General features: G+C 40.9%; 1 protein-coding gene across 1 annotated transcript in view; it reads right to left on the minus strand.

Moving 5' to 3' along the window:
- ASAP1 (ArfGAP with SH3 domain, ankyrin repeat and PH domain 1) overlaps positions 1–19354 on the minus strand; it is a 306393-nt gene that overhangs the window by 98033 nt on the left and 189006 nt on the right. Inside the window, exons 4-7 of the mRNA XM_006830709.1 lie at positions 15230–15304; positions 14244–14293; positions 7236–7365; positions 5993–6078 (exon numbers count right to left, since the gene is read on the minus strand). Coding sequence (XP_006830772.1) covers positions 5993–6078; positions 7236–7365; positions 14244–14293; positions 15230–15304 — 341 coding nt within the window. The remainder of the gene's footprint in view (positions 1–5992; positions 6079–7235; positions 7366–14243; positions 14294–15229; positions 15305–19354) is intronic.

Genomic DNA, 19354 nt, shown 5'->3' on the forward strand with positions numbered 1-19354 from the left:
TAGCTACCCTGTATAGTGTTTCTGAGGCTGTAAATATTTACAGGAGCAGAAAACCTCATCTTTTCTCGTGAAGAGCAACTGGTAGATTCAAACTGCTGACTTTGCAGTTAGCAGCCCAGCTCGTAATCCACTACGCTACCAAGGAGCTGTATATAGCTAAAACTACATCCTTTTATTGTCGTCATATGGGTTTTTTTCCCTTTCTACAAATGCTTACTCATCTAAAGGTCAAACATTCGTCAGGTTGCCCCATAGTAGTTAATCACCTGGTACCAGAAGTTAGTCAGAACCATCACCAATTAGAATGGGGCTAGGAAGTGACAGAGAGCCCTGGACATCAAGAGAAACAGACTCCTGGTCAGGGAGACGAAGGCGGTTCCTTGAAAGGATGGTGGCACTTGGGATTGGACTGAGAAGACATCTAGATGTGGCCATTGGAATCCCGGGCCAGAGAGAATCAGCAGAAGAAAACCTGATTCAGTAGAACTTTCACAGGAAGAGGTGTTCTAAGAGATCAAATAGTAGAGCTGGATGATAGCAGTTCATCCATAAATTAACCCCAGGGAAGTTTTCATTTCAAGACTTTTTATTCTCCTCACTTTAATCAAATCCTCGGAGCTCTCAGTAGATGTGTAGTAGACCTGTGAAGCGTCCTCTATTGAACTGTACTTCCAAGGACCTAGTCTAGTCCCCAGAAAGATTTTCAGTATAAAGTGCCACCAAATCAGTTCTAACTCACAGCGACCCTGTGTAGGGTTTTTGAGGAGCAGCTAGTGAGTTTGAACCACCAACCTTACGTTTCAAACCAACCTTGCAGTCCAGTGACTATCCTACAGTGCCCCACCAGATGGCTCTCAACAGTTTGCTCTCTTAAATCCATGTAGTCATAGCTCCCCCCGTGTGGATGTAGCTGCTACGTGGAAAAATAAAGGACCTCTTACTTCACCCACACCAATGACTATTCACTTTCAAGGGTGAGCATTGTAAGTGCAAAGAATTTGGCACCAACCAGTCCTTTCTATTCCTCAGGTGGATTCTATCATCTGTTGCAATGGCCACATACACCTCAGACACCACACTTAGAGATTTCTTAGAGAAGTACAATACAGAGACAGCTCAGGGCACAGCTGCTCCCATCAGCTGCTAATAATAACTGCCCACAGGACATAAGCCTCCGCCTGAAGGCCCTCGGCTCTAGCTCTCGGTCAGCCAACCTAACTCTCGTGTCTCACAGTTCCAACAGACCTTGCAAAGGGTCTAGTGTACATGCTCAATAAATGTTTGTCAAAACCAAGAAACCACAAGCAACTAAAGCAAAAAATTAAATTACATTGAATTTTAAATGATCTAGAAAACAAACAGGCAACCCAGAGAATGGAAGAAAATATACATTTTCCTAACTGTATATTTGATAAGGTCTAATTTTCAGAATATATATATATATATATATATATATATATATATATATAAAGAATCCTTAGAACTCAACAATAAAAAGATAACCCAGTTTAAAATGGACAAAAGAATTTCAGTGGAGACTACTTTAAATATATACACACACAACATACACATACAGACATACATGGGGGCTTCAGAAAGTCTGTAGAAAAATTCCAGTATGTTTTAATTCCATTTTTCTGCAAACTTTTGAAGCCTCCTCGTACACACACACCGAATAATCAGTGCATGAAAGGATGCTCATGGTCATTAGTCCTTAGAGAAACCCTACTAGCATTGCTACCATTAAACAACAACAATAATAGTAACAGTGAAACCAAGACAGCAAGTTCTGTCAGCTGTGGAAAATTGGAACCCTCATACTTATAAAATAGTCCAGTCATTTTGAAAAATCAGTTTGGCAGCCCCTCCAAATGACATCGTTTCCAGTTTGTCCTGTGTCATAGCAAATCCACTCTTAGGTATATACTCAAGAGAACTGAAAACATATATCCATACAAAATCTTGTATATAAGCTTGTTCATAGCAGCATTATTTGTAACAGCCAAAAAGTAGTAACAACTGAGATATCTATCAAATGATTACCATGTGAACAAGATGTGGTATGTCTATGCACTGAAGTATTACTGTTGTTGTTGTTAAGTGCTCTTGTGTTTATCCCAACTCATAGCAACCCTGTATAGGGTTATCTTTTGGGGATTAGAAATCCACATCTTTCTCCCAGGGAGCAGCTGGTGACCTCGAACCCACAACTCTGGAGTTCATAATCCATTACTTGTCTTGCGGAGCCACCATACTCCCCGATGGATTATTATTCAGCTGTAAAACTGAATAGCCATAAAAAGGATATCATGTTTGGATATCAAAGAGAAAGAGGAAGACCCCAGCAAGAGGGATTGGGAAAGTGGCAGCATCAGTGGGCTCAAGCGTGGCAACAATTGTGAGGTTGGCCCAGGAACAGGTAGTATTTTGTTCTGTTGTGCCTAGGGTCGCTATGAGTTGGTACTGAATCGGTGGTACCTAACAGCAACAACAACAAACTGGAATGAAGTGGTGTTACTCAAGTTATAACAGCAATTTTGTTGTTGTTAAGTGTCATAGAGTCATTTCCGACCCATAACAACCCTGTATAGGGTTTCCGAGGAACAGTTGGTAAGCTTGAACTGCTGACTTTGCAGTTTAAACCAACATAGCAGTCCAGCGCATTAACCCACAGAGCCACACCAGGGATAAACCTTGAAAATATTATTTATGCTTAAGGAGAGAAGCCAGTCCCAAAAGACCATATATAGAAAGTATGTGGTTGACAGGAATGTGGGAAGGAAAGGATTTGGAGTGACTTTTAACAGGACTGGTCTTTCTGTGCCCTGAGCTGTCTCTGTATTGTACTTCTCTAAGAAATCTCTAACTCTAAGTGTGGTGTCTGAGGTGTATGTGGCCATTGCAACAGATGATAGAATCCACCTGAGGAATAGAAAGGACTGGTTGGTGCCAAATTCTTTGCACTTACAATGCTCACCCTTGAAAGTGAATAGTCATTGGTGTGGGTGAAGTAAGAGGTCCTTTATTTTTCCACGTAGCAGCTACATCCACACGGGGGGAGCTATGACTACATGGATTTAAGAGAGCAAACTGTTGAGAGCCATCTGGTGGGGCACTGTAGGATAGTCACTGGACTGCAAGGTTGGTTTGAAACGTAAGGTTGGTGGTTCAAACTCACTAGCTGCTCCTCAAAAACCCTACACAGGGTCGCTGTGAGTTAGAACTGATTTGGTGGCACTTTATACTGAAAATCTTTCTGGGGACTAGACTAGGTCCTTGGAAGTACAGTTCAATAGAGGACGCTTCACAGGTCTACTACACATCTACTGAGAGCTCCGAGGATTTGATTAAAGTGAGGAGAATAAAAAGTCTTGAAATGAAAACTTCCCTGGGGTTAATTTATGGATGAACTGCTATCATCCAGCTCTACTATTTGATCTCTTAGAACACCTCTTCCTGTGAAAGTTCTACTGAATCAGGTTTTCTTCTGCTGATTCTCTCTGGCCCGGGATTCCAATGGCCACATCTAGATGTCTTCTCAGTCCAATCCCAAGTGCCACCATCCTTTCAAGGAACCGCCTTCGTCTCCCTGACCAGGAGTCTGTTTCTCTTGATGTCCAGGGCTCTCTGTCACTTCCTAGCCCCATTCTAATTGGTGATGGTTCTGACTAACTTCTGGTACCAGGTGATTAACTACTATGGGGCAACCTGACGAATGTTTGACCTTTAGATGAGTAAGCATTTGTAGAAAGGAAAAAATCCATATGATGACAATAAAGGGAAGTAGTTTTAGCTATATACGGTGCCTTGGTAGCGTAGTGGATTACGAGCTGGGCTGCTAACTGCAAAGTCAGCAGTTTGAATCTACCAGTTGCTCTTCAAGAGAAAAGATGAGGTTTTCTGCTCCTGTAAATATTTACAGCCTCAGAAACACTATACAGGGTAGCTACGAGTCTGGACCAACTTGATGACACCACCATCACCACCATTTAGGGTAGAGTTGCTCGTTTTGGCTTTACTGATGGTCTTTGTCCTCTAGTGCTGCTTTGAACAGAAATATTAAAGGTAGATGACTTTAACAAACACATTCATTGTCTCAGTTTTGAAGGTTAGAAGTCTGAATTCAGAGTACTGGCTAGGGGAAAGGTCTTTGTCTCTTTTTAGCTTCTGTAGGACCAGCAGTCCTCGAAGATCTCCATGTGTCTTAACGTCAGTCCTTGCCCAGATCTAGGAGCTTCACGAGGCAGAAACCTACATGCCAAGGCTGTGCTCCACTCCTGGTTCTTCTTTCTTAGCACTAGTGGGTCTCTCCTTCTTAGCTCCTACATTTAAACTTCAGTGAGATGAAAGATAAAATGCCACACCCTTGGGAGTCTCCTGTACACAGATCAGGGCCATAGTGGTATTAAGGGTGGTGGGGTCCTGGTGTGGCACTGTAGGTTAAGCACTGGACCGAAAGGTCGGAAGTTCAAACCCACTAGCTGCTCCTCAGACACCCTTTAGTATCTTCCTCAACAGTACAGACTAACAGAATCTGAGATCAACAGAAGTTTCAAAAATCTGGTCTGCTGCCAAAGTACTATAATTCAGAAGACGGAGAGATTCACTTATATCTGTCAAAGCACCAAAGCGATAAAATGTTCCTAGGAAAATGGAAATTGATAAAAGACCCCAAATCCCACCCCAAACTACAATCAAGGGACACCACAACACATTTCAAGATTTCATAACTGCCACCTTATATTACCAAGCCCAAGGTTAGTCTTCAGCATGAGACTTCAGCAGTTAAATTTTACCTTTTGAGTAAGGAAATAGTTTCCATTTCAATTTATCATTTTTATTTCTTAAGCACACTTGAATTAATGCAGAGTTTCCTTGGAAAAGAGAGATTAATAAATTAGATTTATATAATCAATCTAACCATTGTGGAGTATTTTTTGAAGAAAAGCCCCTGACAATAATATATGAGTGAATGATGTATTTTTGTGTCACTGAGAATCATCGCGATAACTAACATCCATTGCAGGAGATACTGGCTTAAGCAGTCCACACGTGATATCTTTTAAATTCTCACACCCCCCAAATCAATCTATGAGCTGTGTGCCATGATGCAACCCTTGACAGATGAGGGTACTGCAGTTAGAGAAGCACCCAGTAAAACTTGCATGGTTACTCAGTTGCACTGACAGGATTTGAACTCAGATCTATTTATCTTTCTCAAGTCTTGTGCTTTTCTCTACAATATTAATGTGGACTTCCTTAAATGTTTCAGTTGAACGCAAAGATTTTTCCTAGACAAAATATTACAGGAGAAACAGATGATCAAAGAAAATGAAATATTTCACCTTTCTGGAGAGCAAGCATTTTATCTAGTCCAAATGACCTTTACGCTGTTCTCCCTGCAGATGTGAGAGCTTGGGAAGGTCCCAGGCACTCTTTCCTCATAGTCACTGGTACTTTAACACACAAAGACTCTATCTGAAATCTCAACGTTAACATGACAAGTAAGCAGAGTGCTACAGAATCTCAGACAAAATAAAAAACAAACCAAAATGGTGCCACTATAGAATGATACATTGCTGAAAATAAAACACCAAAAGTATAGGAAGCCAAGTATGAATGTAAAATTTTCTTAAAGCCCAATGTAATTAATTTAGTTGAGATGATGAAAAGTAACTACCGGTGGGAAGGAGCCCATTTTGACAAGTAAAATGTCAAAAAGGGGAGAAATATGCTGAGCAGGAAAGACCACTTTGGTGACGGGGACTCAGGCACTTGTATGAAGAGCTCACAGGTGGTCATAGCCACAGGTAGAATTTGTAAGACATCATTTTGTAACAGTAAGTTGTTGACCTAAATCACTGAAGATGGAGGACAGTAGTATTTCTTATCCATCTGACCATCACTCTACCTAGAGACCCGATGCAGAATGGAAAGTAAGAGTTAAGAAAAGCAATGAAGAGGGAGAGGGCCTTGAGCTACTTATACTTACTTGCACTGTGCATGATAATACTTGATAAGATTCTGCAGCAGGTCCACACCCTTCTTGGTCTTGATTTCATTAACTTTAATGAGATACTGTGGAAATAAAAAGGAACTTTAGGTTGCTGGTTACACACAGGGTTCTTCAGTCAGGGGCTCAGGCGGCAGAACACCAGTTGGGAGTCTGCATGATCTAAGGAGCCTCGGAAGGCCTCCTGACAACGTGAGTGTGATTTCAGGAATGCTGACTCGGCACAGTCACAAAGTGGACAAGACATTGATTAGGTGGAGTGTTAGCATTCTATAAATTCTTAAGATGAGTTTACTAGACAATAGGAAGTCACGCACAGCAAAACATTCTGCAATAATTGATTTGTTTCCCCCTGGCGCAGTGGATCTCAAACGGAAGGGTTACACGGTGAAACACACGAAAGATGAAGTGCCCCATTAGAATAGCATTCTCTTGATCATCTGATACTGACACTTTGAGAAGTGTTTTGAAAACTTTACAATTTTTGCTACTTGGTAATGAAAGATTAAAAATACAAATAGCACATCATCCATGTACGTGGGCAGCCAAATGCTACTGGCCAAGACTTTCTGTTGCCAGAGTTTACTTCTAGGCCACTTTCACTTGTTTTCTTGTGTGGAAGTGTTCAAAGGCAGGTGAGGTAATTGTATCCATTTTAATATTTTCTGAAAGTTGCAAAAAGAACTCATTACTCAATTTCGGTGTCAGGACAAACTAGTCTCTAGGTCAAAGGCTGCTGCTGTTCAATGGGAACCCCGTTTGAGAACCACAGCTTTTGGATTAAGGCTGCATGCTTGCCACTGCATTTTTCCATGAATTCAGATTTTCTTAATGACTACTGATTTTGAGCTTCCATTCCAACTTAACACATGATTAAAAAGAACATGCTCTAAGTTTGTACCAGTATGACGTAGTGTTTACCAGTGTTACTCTTCATCAGTTTTCACCCCCCACGACCACTCACAAGCAACATTAAGTTTCTCACCAAAGAATCTTGTTTTCATTAAAGAGCCACAAAGGACCAAGGCTCAAAATATGAGCCAACAGTGAATTGGCGGATCCCAAAAGGCTTGGAGAAAAATGGAAATTAGAATCCTTAAGAAACAGTGCCCTCCTCGAATAATCAAACACAGCCTCCTCTTCCGCGTCGACACTGCCGACTAGCAGGAGAAGATCACAGACACTAGGGTTGTAGGAAAATGACCGAGAGGTCCGCTCTCACTTCACACATTTGGAGTTGGAAGAGGCGCCTCTCCTTCTCCATCTCTTCCGCAATCTCAGCTCCTGTGATCTCTGTGCGGATCATCCCGTGCTGTCTCGCATGCTCTCTCTTCTCCTTTTCAATCTTTGTGCTGTAATGAATGGAGACGCCACCGTGAGAAAACCAAACCAAGCCAACAGTAGCGTGCACCAGGTCTTTCCCTTTACAAAGAAGGACAACAGCAGAGAGACAAAGGCCCAGATTAGCTGCTGTCGAGTCAATTCTGGGGCCTGGTAACCCGTACGTGTCTGAAGAGAACCTGTATGTGTGCTCCACAGGATAGTCGTCAGCGGCGGGCTTTTGGAAGCAGATCACTAGACCTCTCTCCAGAGGTGGACTCCAACCTCCAACCTTTCAGTTAGCAGCTGAACCTGTTAACTGGTTACACCAACCACAGACTCACTTGGTTATTTCTTAAGTATTAAAGTTAAGAGCACTTGATAGCAGCAGTCAAAAGTAAAAATCTAAGTTCAAAGAGAACACACCTTTTATAGATTTTCATTGAGGCAACTTCATACTTGGGTGGATTCCTATAAATTTGCTTGCATTTTGGTTGGCATGAAAATAATTTGATAATTTACCTTTTCTTGGGTAAAAGGCCCTAGAATTAAGGAGCATTATAAAGTTGGGGATCTGAGACAATTCTTGATTACTGATTGGTTATGAAACTTAGAATTATTTCAGAATGATTATGGTATAGAGTGAGTCTTTGTGGGTATCCATAAAAACTAGTTCAAGATGATTTTCAATACTCCTCCAAAGTTTGAGCTACATCCAAATCTCAATAGCACATTTTCATCATTCAACCACCTGGCACTGGAGTGAACAAAATAAGGACTTAAAGAGATCTCAGGCATCCCATGAAAATGTTCCTCAGATGGAGAGAGAGCCTAGAGGGGATCAGGTAACAAGGAGGAAGGCCCACATTAAACACACAATACCTGAGGCTATAAACTTGGCCATGATAGTTGATACTCTGGTAATGACACCAATAATCAGAGCCCTTGCTCCCAAAATCCATCTAACTTGAGAACCGACATCTAATTTCAAAAGCAGCCTGTAATTTCTAGCTGTGAATGCAACTGATTTAGCTTTCAAATCTTCTTTTAAGTGGTGGTAGTAGGGGAACCAAACCCCAAAGAAAGCCAACATCCTTGCCTTTATACAAACACTGTGGAAAATCAACTCATCAGCTCAATGAAAAATGTACTACAAACTTGGATGGGATTCACTCTAATACCAACAAGCTGTATCCAAGGTAGTTTTTAATCATGATACATTAGTAGTCAAAGAAGGAAAATGGCAGGGATTTTGTCAGAAAGGGAATAAACTTAAAGCATAAAAAGGGTATGTTGTTGTTGTTGTGCAGTGCCGTTGAGTCGATTCCGACCCATACGACCCTGTATAGGGTTTCCAAGGAGCAGCTAGTGAGCTTGAACCACCAACCTTGCAGTTTAAACGACTTTGCTGTCTGACGTATTAGCCCACAGCGCAAAAAGGGTATAGAGACCTGAAAGTGTGAAGACCTGGAGACAGAAAAAAATGAGAGGATTTAACCAATACTTGGGAGACCAGGAGTGGGAGAAAATCTACACTGTGACGCCCTCTCCTGAGTAGTTCCCAGAATACCACCACTTACAATCAGCAGATAAGTGCTGAAGGAAATACTGGTTCTAAAAGATAGATCTCCAGACACTGATGGTTGAAGACATCCAAAGAAGAGGCTGTCTGGGCATTCTAGACCCTAAAAGGAAAGCTTCCGAGTTGGCACACTCGGCTTTATACACATGAGCTTTCAGTCAGCTGTTAGGTGCTTTGCTCTAAAACGTACGTAATTAGAGGCAGGGTAGGAGCCTGGAAGCAATAAGGAAAGAGATAAAACATTTTATGAAAATGTAATTAAGTCCTCGGGGAGCTAAAGTAATGCAATTTTGAAATAAGAACAAGAAACTAAAAAAAGGCAAAGCAAAACAAAATGAAAACCTGATTGAGAAACACAGCTTTTAAAAATTAAAATGTGACTGTCAAAATCAAAAGTTAACAACTATAGTAGAGGAAACATTGACGCAATAATCTCAAATATAAATGGTACAGAAAAAAGGGCAGAAAAGAAAGGAAACGATAAGAACTTAGCAGTCTAATATTTTATAATCAGTATTACTAGAAATAAGAATAACAAGAAAACTTTCAGGACTAAAAACGGCAAATGGGAGGTCAACGCGGGCACCACAGCACATGCAGAAAGAAATGCCACTGGTGGTGTGAAGTGCTGTCGAGTCAGTTCCGACTCATAACGAACCTGTATAGGGTTTCCAAGGAGCGGCTGGTGGGTTTAAACCACCACCATGAGGTTCATATCGATCTGGTGGTCCAGTGCTTATCCTATAGTGCCACACCAGGACTCCAAGAAATACCAATGAGCTTGTTATACAAAGAAATGAAACACTGTCTTACTGAAACTAAGAAATAAAACCCAACTCAACAAGTTCCTGGTGTGATGCTGTAGGATAAGCACTGTACAGTGAACTACATGGTGTACAGCTCAAACTCACCAGCTGCTCCTCAGAAACCCTATACAGAACTGACTCCATGGCACTTAACAACAACACGTAAAAAGTCACATACAGACACATGGGACTCAGATTTTTCATTAAGACTGGACATTAGAAATTATGGAACAATTCCTTCCAACAAAGAAAATGATTATAAACCCAGGATTTTATATTTAGCCAAGCTCTCTCTTGGTGTAGTGGTAGAATGAAGAGATTTGAGACATTCTGAGACTTGTTCCCTGGAAGTTACTGAAGGAAGTATTCCAGCTAAAGAACTAACCCAGGAAAGAGGAAATGAAAGATGGAACACAAAGAGAGGGAAAGGGCAGTCTCAAGGTGAGAGCTGGACCACTGATCTAAAGAGTTATGGAAGGACAGTCCTGGGAAAGGTGCTGTAACAGTGACAGATAGATAATACAGTCATTGTAACAATATGTGTAGGACATTTTCTAAACGAAGTTAATTGACAGGTGTTGGAAATCTGTTGGAGATGAGATTCCTAAGATTCACACAAAATTAAGCAAGTGAAGAAGCATGCCTGTTATTCAGTTAAGTACAAAATATACCAAAAGGCTGGAAATTCAGGCCTAACACATCATTCAGAGGGGTAATGACTATACCCGCTGCTCACTTACCAACATGGTCAGATTTCAAAGACAAGGTCGTTATGTGGAAATCAACATTTTGGGAAAATGAAGGAAGACTACATCACTACACAAGAGTGAATTACAGCATTATTTAACTCCAAAACTACTGATACCCATGACCCAGAGAAACTGACATAGAGCCTTAATCACCACAGCTAGCTCTATCATTGACTCACACCTCGGCGTTCATTACTGCCACAGGAACACTGTTAACGTGCAAAATACTCAGATTTTTTAACTCTTGTCTACTATTTACTGTTTGTTATTAAATGTGACCACCACTTGTCTGTCAGTTTGTTGTGTTGTGTGACTGTGATGCTGGAAGCTATATTGTCAGTGCTTATAAATAAGCAGGGTCATTCATGGTGTACAGGGTTCAGTGGAGCTTTTAAGAATACAATATGACTTCTGAATGGTTAGCCAATGAAAACCTTACAAATAGCATAGGAACACTGTTTGACACAGTACTGGGAGATGAGCCCCTCATATCAGGTTGGAAGGCACTCAGTAGGACTGGGGAAGAGCTGCCTCCTCAAAGTAGATGTGACCATAGTGATGTAGATGGAGCAAAGCTTTCTGGACCTTCATTTGCTGATGGGGCACAACTCAAAACGAGAAGAAACAGATGTAAACATCCATTAATAATCAGAATGTGGAATGTACAAAGTGTGAATCTAGGAAAACTGGAAGCTGTCAAAAATAAAACAGAATGAGAAATGACTGAGATTCTAGTCATTAGTGAGCTGAAATGGTGGTGACCATTCTGAATCGGACAATCATACGGCTTATTATGCTGGGAATGACAGTAATTGAAGAAGAATGGCACTGCATTAATCATCAAAAAGAACATTTCAAGATCTGTTATGAAGTACAATGCTGTCTGTGATAGGATAATACCCATATGCCTACAAGAAAGACCAGTTGATACAACTATTATTCATATTTTGCACCAATCATTAAAACCTAATGATGATGCAATTGAAAAATCTGCCAACTTTTTCAGTCAAAAGTGGATCAAACATGCAATCAAGATGTATTGGTAATTACTGGTGACTGGACTATCAAACGTGGAAACAAAGAAAACTCAATAATTGGAAAATATGACCATGGTGATAGAAATAATGCTGGAGAGATCACATGAGAGAATTTTGCAAGACCAATGACTTATTAATTGCAAATACCTTTTTCAACAGCATAAATGGGATTACACACATGGACCTCAGCAGATGGAATAAACAGGAATCCGATTTACTATATCAGTGGGGATAGATGATGGAGCAGCACAATGTCATCAGCCAAACAAGCCCGGAGCCAGTGGTGGAGCAGGCCACCAATTTCTCATCTGCAAGTTCAGACTGAAGCTGAAGAAAATCAAAACAAATCCTAAAGAGCCAAAATATGACCTTAATTACATCCTATCTAGAGACCATCTCAAGAACAGATTTGATGTATTACACACTAACAATAGAAAACCTTAAGAGTTGTGGGATGATATCAAGAACATTATACATAAAAAAGCTAAAAGTCATTAAAAAGGTAGAAAAGACAGAAAAGACCAAAATGGATGTCAGAAGAGACTCTGAAACTTGCTCTTGAGTGTAGAAAAGGTAGAGCAACTGGAACAAACGAGAAAGTGAAAGATATGAACAGAAAATATCAAAAGAGCATCAAGAAGAAAAAGTCAAGTATCAAGATGAAATGTACAAAAACCTGGAGTTAGAAAAACCAGACGGGAAGAACATGCTCAGCATTTCTCAAGCTGAAAGAACTAAAGAAGAAAAAAAAAAATCAAGTCTGAGATTATAATACTAAAAAAAGGATTCTAAAGCAAAATATTAGATGTCAGAAGCATCAAAAGAAGATGGAAGAATACAGAGTTACTGTACCAGAAAGAATTGCTTGATGTGCAACCATTTGAAGAAGTAGCACATAATCAAAAACCGATGGTATTGATGGAAGAAGTCCAAGCAGTACTGAAGGCACTGGTAAAAAAAACCAGGCTCCAGGAAGTGATGGAATACAAATTAAAATAGTTTAACAAACTGATGCAGCACTGGTGACGCTCACTCCTTTATTGCCAAGAAATTTGGAAGACAGACACCTGGCCACCTGATCAGAAGGGATCCCTATCTGTGCACTTTCCTAAGAAAGGAGACAAACAGAATGTGGAAAACCAAACAATACCACAGTAGAATTTCGCTGAAGATAATGTAAAAACAGAAGTGTATCAACAGGGAGCTTCCAGAAATTTTGTCCGGATTCAGAAGAAGAGGAGGAATGAGGAATATCATTGCTGATATTGGTTGAAAGCAAAGAAATAAGAAAAATGTTTACTTATGGTTTACTGACTATGCAAAGGCATTCAACTGTGTGGATTACAGCAAACCAGGGGTAACACTGTGAAGACTGTGTATTCCAGAACACTAAGTAGAGCTCATGAGGAATCTGTGCACAGACTAAGAGGCAGTCGTTAGAACAGAATAAGGGACTACCGAATGGTTTAAAATAAGGAAAGGAACGTGCCAGGGTTGTATCCTTTCCCCATACTTATTCAATCTGTATGGGAGTACTGCTGTGGTGCTGTAGGATAAGCACTGGACCACAAGGCTGGTTTGAACCGCAAGGTTGGTAGATCAAACTCACCAGCCACTCCTTGGAAACTCTATACTGGGCCACTAAGAGTCAGAACGGACTCAACAGCACCGAACAATAACAGCAATAATTTAATCTGTATGTCGAGCAAATAATCTGGGAAACTGGATTATATGAAGAACATGGCATCAGGATTGTAGGAAGACTCATTAACTAGTAATATACAGATGATAGAACCTTGCTTGCAGGCAGTGATTTAAAATACTTACTGATGAAGATCAAAAACCACAGCCTGAATTATAGTGCAAAGAAAACAAAATCCTGACAACAGGACCAATATAAAACATCATAAATAAAGAAGAGACTGAAATTGTCCAAGATTTCAATTTATTTGGATTCACAATCAAGGCTCATGGAAGCAGCAGTCAAGAAATCAGATAATACTACATTAGGTAGATCTGCTGCTCAAGACCTCTTTAAAGTGTTTAAGAGCAAAGATGTCAGCTTGAGGACTAAGGTGAGCCTGATCCAATCCATAATATTTTCAATGGCCTTATATACACGTGGAAGTTGAACAATGAATAAGGAAAATAGTAGAGCAACGAAGCTTTTGAATCATGGTGTTGGAGAGTACTGAAGTAACCTGGATTATCAGAACAAACAAATCTGTCTAGGAAGAAGTACAGCCAGAGAGCTCCTTAAAAGAGAGGATGGAGAGGCTTCGTCTTTCATACTTTGGACATGTTGTTAGGAGGGATCAGTCCCTGGAAAAGGACATTATGCTTAGTATCGTAGAGGGTCAATAAAAAACATGAAGACCCCCCACCAACAATGACTAACACAATGACAACAACAATCAGCTCAAACAAGAATAGTGAGGATGGTACACGACCGGGCAGTGTTCCGTTGTGCTGTGCACTAGGTTGCTATAGCTCCTATCAACAACAATAATTAAATATGAAATGAGATTGTTGACAAGTGATGAGTAGGTATATTTACACAAGGATAACGCTGCAAACCCCTATTGTAACCCCTATTGTAACCCCTATTGTAACCAAACCTGGGTGGACTAAGCCCATTGGACAAAAGGGGCAGAGAAATGATGTGGTAGCTGGGCAAGAGCTAAATCCTCAACATAACTACATTAAACATGAAACAAACAAAACAGAAACACTTACAACTTGGTCTCATAATCTTTCCATGCTTTGTCAAACGGCTTCTTGAGATCCTTAAGAAAGAAAAAGAAATTGAAATTCTATTTATTTTGCTTGAATAAATAAATATCCATAGGGGGTATTTATCCATAAGGGATAGCCCACCCCCCCCTTTATCCACAGAGGATACATTCCAAGACCCCCAGTGGATGCCACAAACAGGATGTAGTACTGAAATCTTGTATACAAGAAGACTTCAAAGAGTGTGTGGCACATTTTTTATTCTATTTTAATTCTGCTTTCCCACACACTCTCTGAAGCCCGCTCCTACTGTTTTTTTTCTAGTCATACACACCAGGTACTCAGGGTGCCTCACGAGGGCAGTGTTATTCTGTTGGACGTCAGCTGGGTGACAGGCAGCTAGCTGCTCACCCAACTGTTTTCCTGGCTCCCCTCACTGAAGGAAGAGGAAGCCAGCTCTGGCACTGACTAGGACAGTATGAGATTTCATCACATTACCCAGGTCAGTGCCAAACTTAAGTATTTTCAAACCATAGTTGACAGCGGGTAACTGAAACGGAGAGAGAGGAACTGTGGATAAGAGGGGATGGGACGACTAACATCTTCACTAAAATATTTCCATGTACTGTCTTCACTTTCACACATGATAAACGGTGAGAGGGAAGAAGCGGGGAGAACCTCTGCCCCTGTTCTGAAGCACCAGAGGTTCTGAGAGGTCCAGCCACCAGTTATGAGATCACCGGTAGTGGAGCCCAGATTTAGATAAAGACTGGTCCCCCCGCCTAACTGGCCTCCCACCAGTCTTCCTGCAAGTAGCTACCTCGTTCTTCTGTTAATAACATTATCTGAAATCGCCCATCTTTGGAATGATATTTTCCAAAAGCATTTTTTTATGCTGAGAATGTTCAGAATACCAGCACTAGTAAGCTTAAAAGGGTGAAAATCAATCCTTTCATGTTAAAAGTGAAATCAAATTTCTGAATACTGACCCCTTTGACTCCTTTTAAGTCTCCTTTTAGCAAGGAATCCAGGGTGAAGATCACATTGTGGCTCAGACCCTGGAGCTGAAAAGCAAAGACAAGAGGAGACAGTTAAAAACAAGAATGCATAAGGAAAAATGAGACTAGCTCATGTTGAGTGTTGTGATCAACAGACAGGAGGAGCACTGATGTATTCAAACTGTGGTGCTGGAAAAGAACACTGAACACACCACGGACTGCCAATGGAACGGACAATTCAGCTGTAGAAGAAACATGGGGAGGCTGGTAGGAGGAGGACCACCTCTGACACATTAGGACATTAGCTGGCATATAGGGAATATGCTCTATGACAGTGAAGGAGCGCAACTTTCCACTCGGAGGATTTGAAAATTTAACTCTTCCTTTTCTCTCTTCCTTTTCTAGTTCTTTCAGGAATCCTCTCAAGGCTACAGAAGAGATTACAAGCGGAGTGTGTACCAAGTCTCTCCAGAGGCCTTGTGGCCAGTGGGACACAGCAATCCTACAGGGCAGAGACTTCCTGAGTCACCTGCATCTTTAAAGGACTTTCTAAAAACTCTTTTACGTTGTCATTATTTCTCATTCATCTTACTGAGACTTTATTGAGTACTCCACTTTCATTTATTCCACTTGCATTCTATTTCCTTTCTTTTAATGATAGTTAAAGTAACATTAAGTTCTTTACAGGACTCAAGTTTACATGAAGGTGAATAGCATGTCTTGAAAAATGTATACTTATTTGATTGAGCAATCAATACATTAAAAATGCTTTCTAAACAGATTCCTTATGACATTTCCTTCCTCACAGAAAGGACAGTCCCCTCGTCAGCATAGACATCAAGCTTGTATGTAATGGAGTTTAAGTTCTTAAGCACTTGGCTGTAGAAGGCTGTACTTTATAAGTGGAAGCTCTGATGCCATTTTGAATCTTGACAAACTCAGCTTCCATTTGAGTTCTTTCTGATGAGCAATGTGGTAGCTTCTTTGCCACAGTCCGTATGTATTTCAAGAAACACTATAAGACCTACTCAGCCTGGAAAGGGGGACGTGCCTGAGAAGGCCTTTAGTAGAAGTTAGGATCCCAGGGCCTCGTGGTTGTGAGTCAGGTCTCCAACGATCAAACCACCACTTTCGGATCTGCAATGGTGTATGTATCTCAATCATGGTTTTATTTTCTACTTCTACAGTCCTTGTCAAGATGGTGATGACTTGATCAGCACCGATCAGTCATGATTTTGTGATGGTTTCCGTTGATCTGCAATTTGCCATGGAAGTGTGAATTCTTTGGGCAAAATTACTGTTGTTGTTAGGTGCTGTTGAGTCAATTCCAAATCATATCGGCCTTATGCACAACAGAATGAATGAAACACTGTCTGGCCCTGCATCATCCTCACAATTGTTAAGTTTGAGCCCATTACTACTATCCAAGTTGTTGGGGAAATCTTCCTCTTTTTCACTGACCTTCCACTTCATCAAACATGATGTCCTTTTCTCCAGAGACTGGTTTGTCCTGATCATATGTCTTTATGAAGTGTGAGAGATGAAATCTTTCCATCCTGGCTTCTGAGAAACATTCTGGCTCTATTTCTCCCAAGACAGCTTTGTTAGTTCTTCTAGCAATCCATAGTATTTTAAATATTCTTCTCCAACACCTTAACTGAAATGCATCAATTCTTCTATGGCCTTCTTTATTCATTGTCCAACTTTCACGTGCATACAAGGTTACTGAAAATACCACAGCTTAGGTCAGGCGCACCTTAGTTCTCAAACTGCTATCTTTGCTCTTGAACACTTTAAAGAGTTCTTGTGCAGACAACTGGCCTAATGCAATATGTCATTTGACTTCTTGACTGCTGCTTCCATGAGTGTTGCTAATGGAGCCAAGCAAATTGAGGTCTTTGCCAACTTAAATATTTTCTCCATTTATCATGATGCTATCTACTGATCCAGTGGTGAGGATTTTTGTTTTCCTTACACTGAAGTGCAACTGAAGGCTGTGGTCTTGGCTCTTCATCAGTATTTTAAGTCCTCTTCGCTGTTATATCACTTGCATATTTTAGGTTGCTAATGAGTCTTCCTCCAATCCTTATGTCATGTTCTTCTTTATATAATCCAGCTTCTCAGATTATTTGCTCAGTGTACAGACAACAACCCTGGTGCACACCTTTCCTGATTTAAACCATTCGGTGTCTCTTTGTTTTGTTAGAATGATGACTCTTAGTCTATGTACAGATTCCTCATATGCACATTTAAATGTTCTGGAATACTCATTCTCTGCAATGTTGTCCATAGTTTGTCATGGTCCACACAATCAAAAGCCTCTGCATGGTCAAGAAAGCACAGGTAGACATTTATTCTCTGCTTTCAACCAAGATCTGTATGATGCCAGCGATGATATTCCTTGTTCCACGTCCTCATCTGATTCTGGCTGGAACCTCTCTGGCTGTTCCCTGTCAATGTACTGCTGCAGTCATTTAAAAATTACCTTTAGCAAAACTTAACTTGTGTGTGATACTAATGATTTTGTCTGATCAGTTCACATTCCTTTGGGTCACCTCTTTGGAATGGGCACAAATATGAATCTTTTCCAATCAGTTGTTCAGGTAGCTGTCTTCCAAATTTCTTTGGAATAGACTGAGTGTGTGCCTCCAGCGCTGTATCAGTTTGTTGAAATATTTCAATTTGTATTCCATGAATTCCTGGAGCTTTGCTTTTTGCCAGTGCCTTCAATGTACCCTGGACTTCTTCCTTCAGGATCGTTGGCTCTTGATCATATGCTATCTCTTGAAATGGCTGAGCATCAACCATATCCTTTTGGTAGCGTGACTGTGTGTATTCCTTCCATCTTCTTTTGATGCTTTCTGCATTGTTCAATATTTAGCCCATAGAATTCTTGAATATGGCAAGTCGAGGCTTGGATTTATTCTTCAGGTCTTTCAGCTTGACACCATTATGGTTTCATGCCAAGAGTCTCTTCCGTCAGATGATTCATGTTTCAGGTGTCTTTGTCCTGTTTTAGGCTTAGTAACTCTCTATTAGAGTTGACTCTGACTCATATGACCCTGCACAGGGTTTCCAAGGCTGGATCTTTCCCCATGGAGCAGCTGGTGGTTTTCACCTGCCGAACTAGGAATCAGAAATCCAGAGCTTATGTGATAGCACTACCAGGATGCCTTGTTGTTGTTGTTGTTAAGTGCCGTGGAGTCGGTTCCGACTCATAGCGACCCTGCACAGGGTTTCCGAGGCTGTAAATCTTTATGAGAGCAGAACGCCTCATCTTTCTCCTACGGAACCGCTGGTAGTTTCGAGCTGCTGACCTTGCGGTTCACAGCCCGATTCGTAACCACTACACTACCAAAGCTCCTTAGGCTTCAATAAAGGGGTTGGCAGTTTGAAACTACCAGCTGCTCCGTGGGAGAAAGATGAGGCTTTCTGCTCCCATAAAGATTTACATCCTTGGAAACCCTGTGCCGGGTCGCTATGGGTCGGAACCGACTCCATGGTACATAACAACAACAACAACATACAAAATATACTTGAATTTGGAGTCTTCTTGCCCCAACAACAAGCCCAATCTGAAGTTTAAAATAAGTCAGAGAGAGCAAGGGTTAAAGTTTCATTCATTCTCCATGTTAAATGAACTTACTTAAGCAAACAAAATGTAATTGAAGTTGGGTTTGATAAAAATAACCAATTTCTGAAAATTTCTTAGACACAGAAATTATACAAACAGACCCCAGAAACTGCAACCATTGGAGATGGCTTTGTGAAAAGTTTTCCCTCTGTCCTTTAAAGATTTACCACAGAGGGAAATGATCTCTGCTCACTTAGTCTTGGTGTGGCACTGTGGGATCGAGTTCTGGATGCAAGGTTGGTTGGAACCACAAGGTTAATGGTTTGAACCACAAGGTCGACAGCTCAAACTCACCACTGCTCCTTAGAAACCCTATACAGGGTCACTCTGAGTTGGAAAGACTTGATGGCACTTAACAACAACAACAAAACCACCTATTCATCACATGTTTTCCGCCTCTAAAAGGCATGTTTTTAAAAGGGAAGGACCTCATCTTTTGTTCACGAACGGATGGCACCCCAATAGGAGTCTGGCAGGAGGTG

Source organism: Chrysochloris asiatica, unplaced genomic scaffold, assembly GCF_000296735.1.
Source record: "Chrysochloris asiatica unplaced genomic scaffold, ChrAsi1.0 scaffold00001, whole genome shotgun sequence".
NCBI lineage: Eukaryota > Metazoa > Chordata > Mammalia > Afrosoricida > Chrysochloridae > Chrysochloris > Chrysochloris asiatica.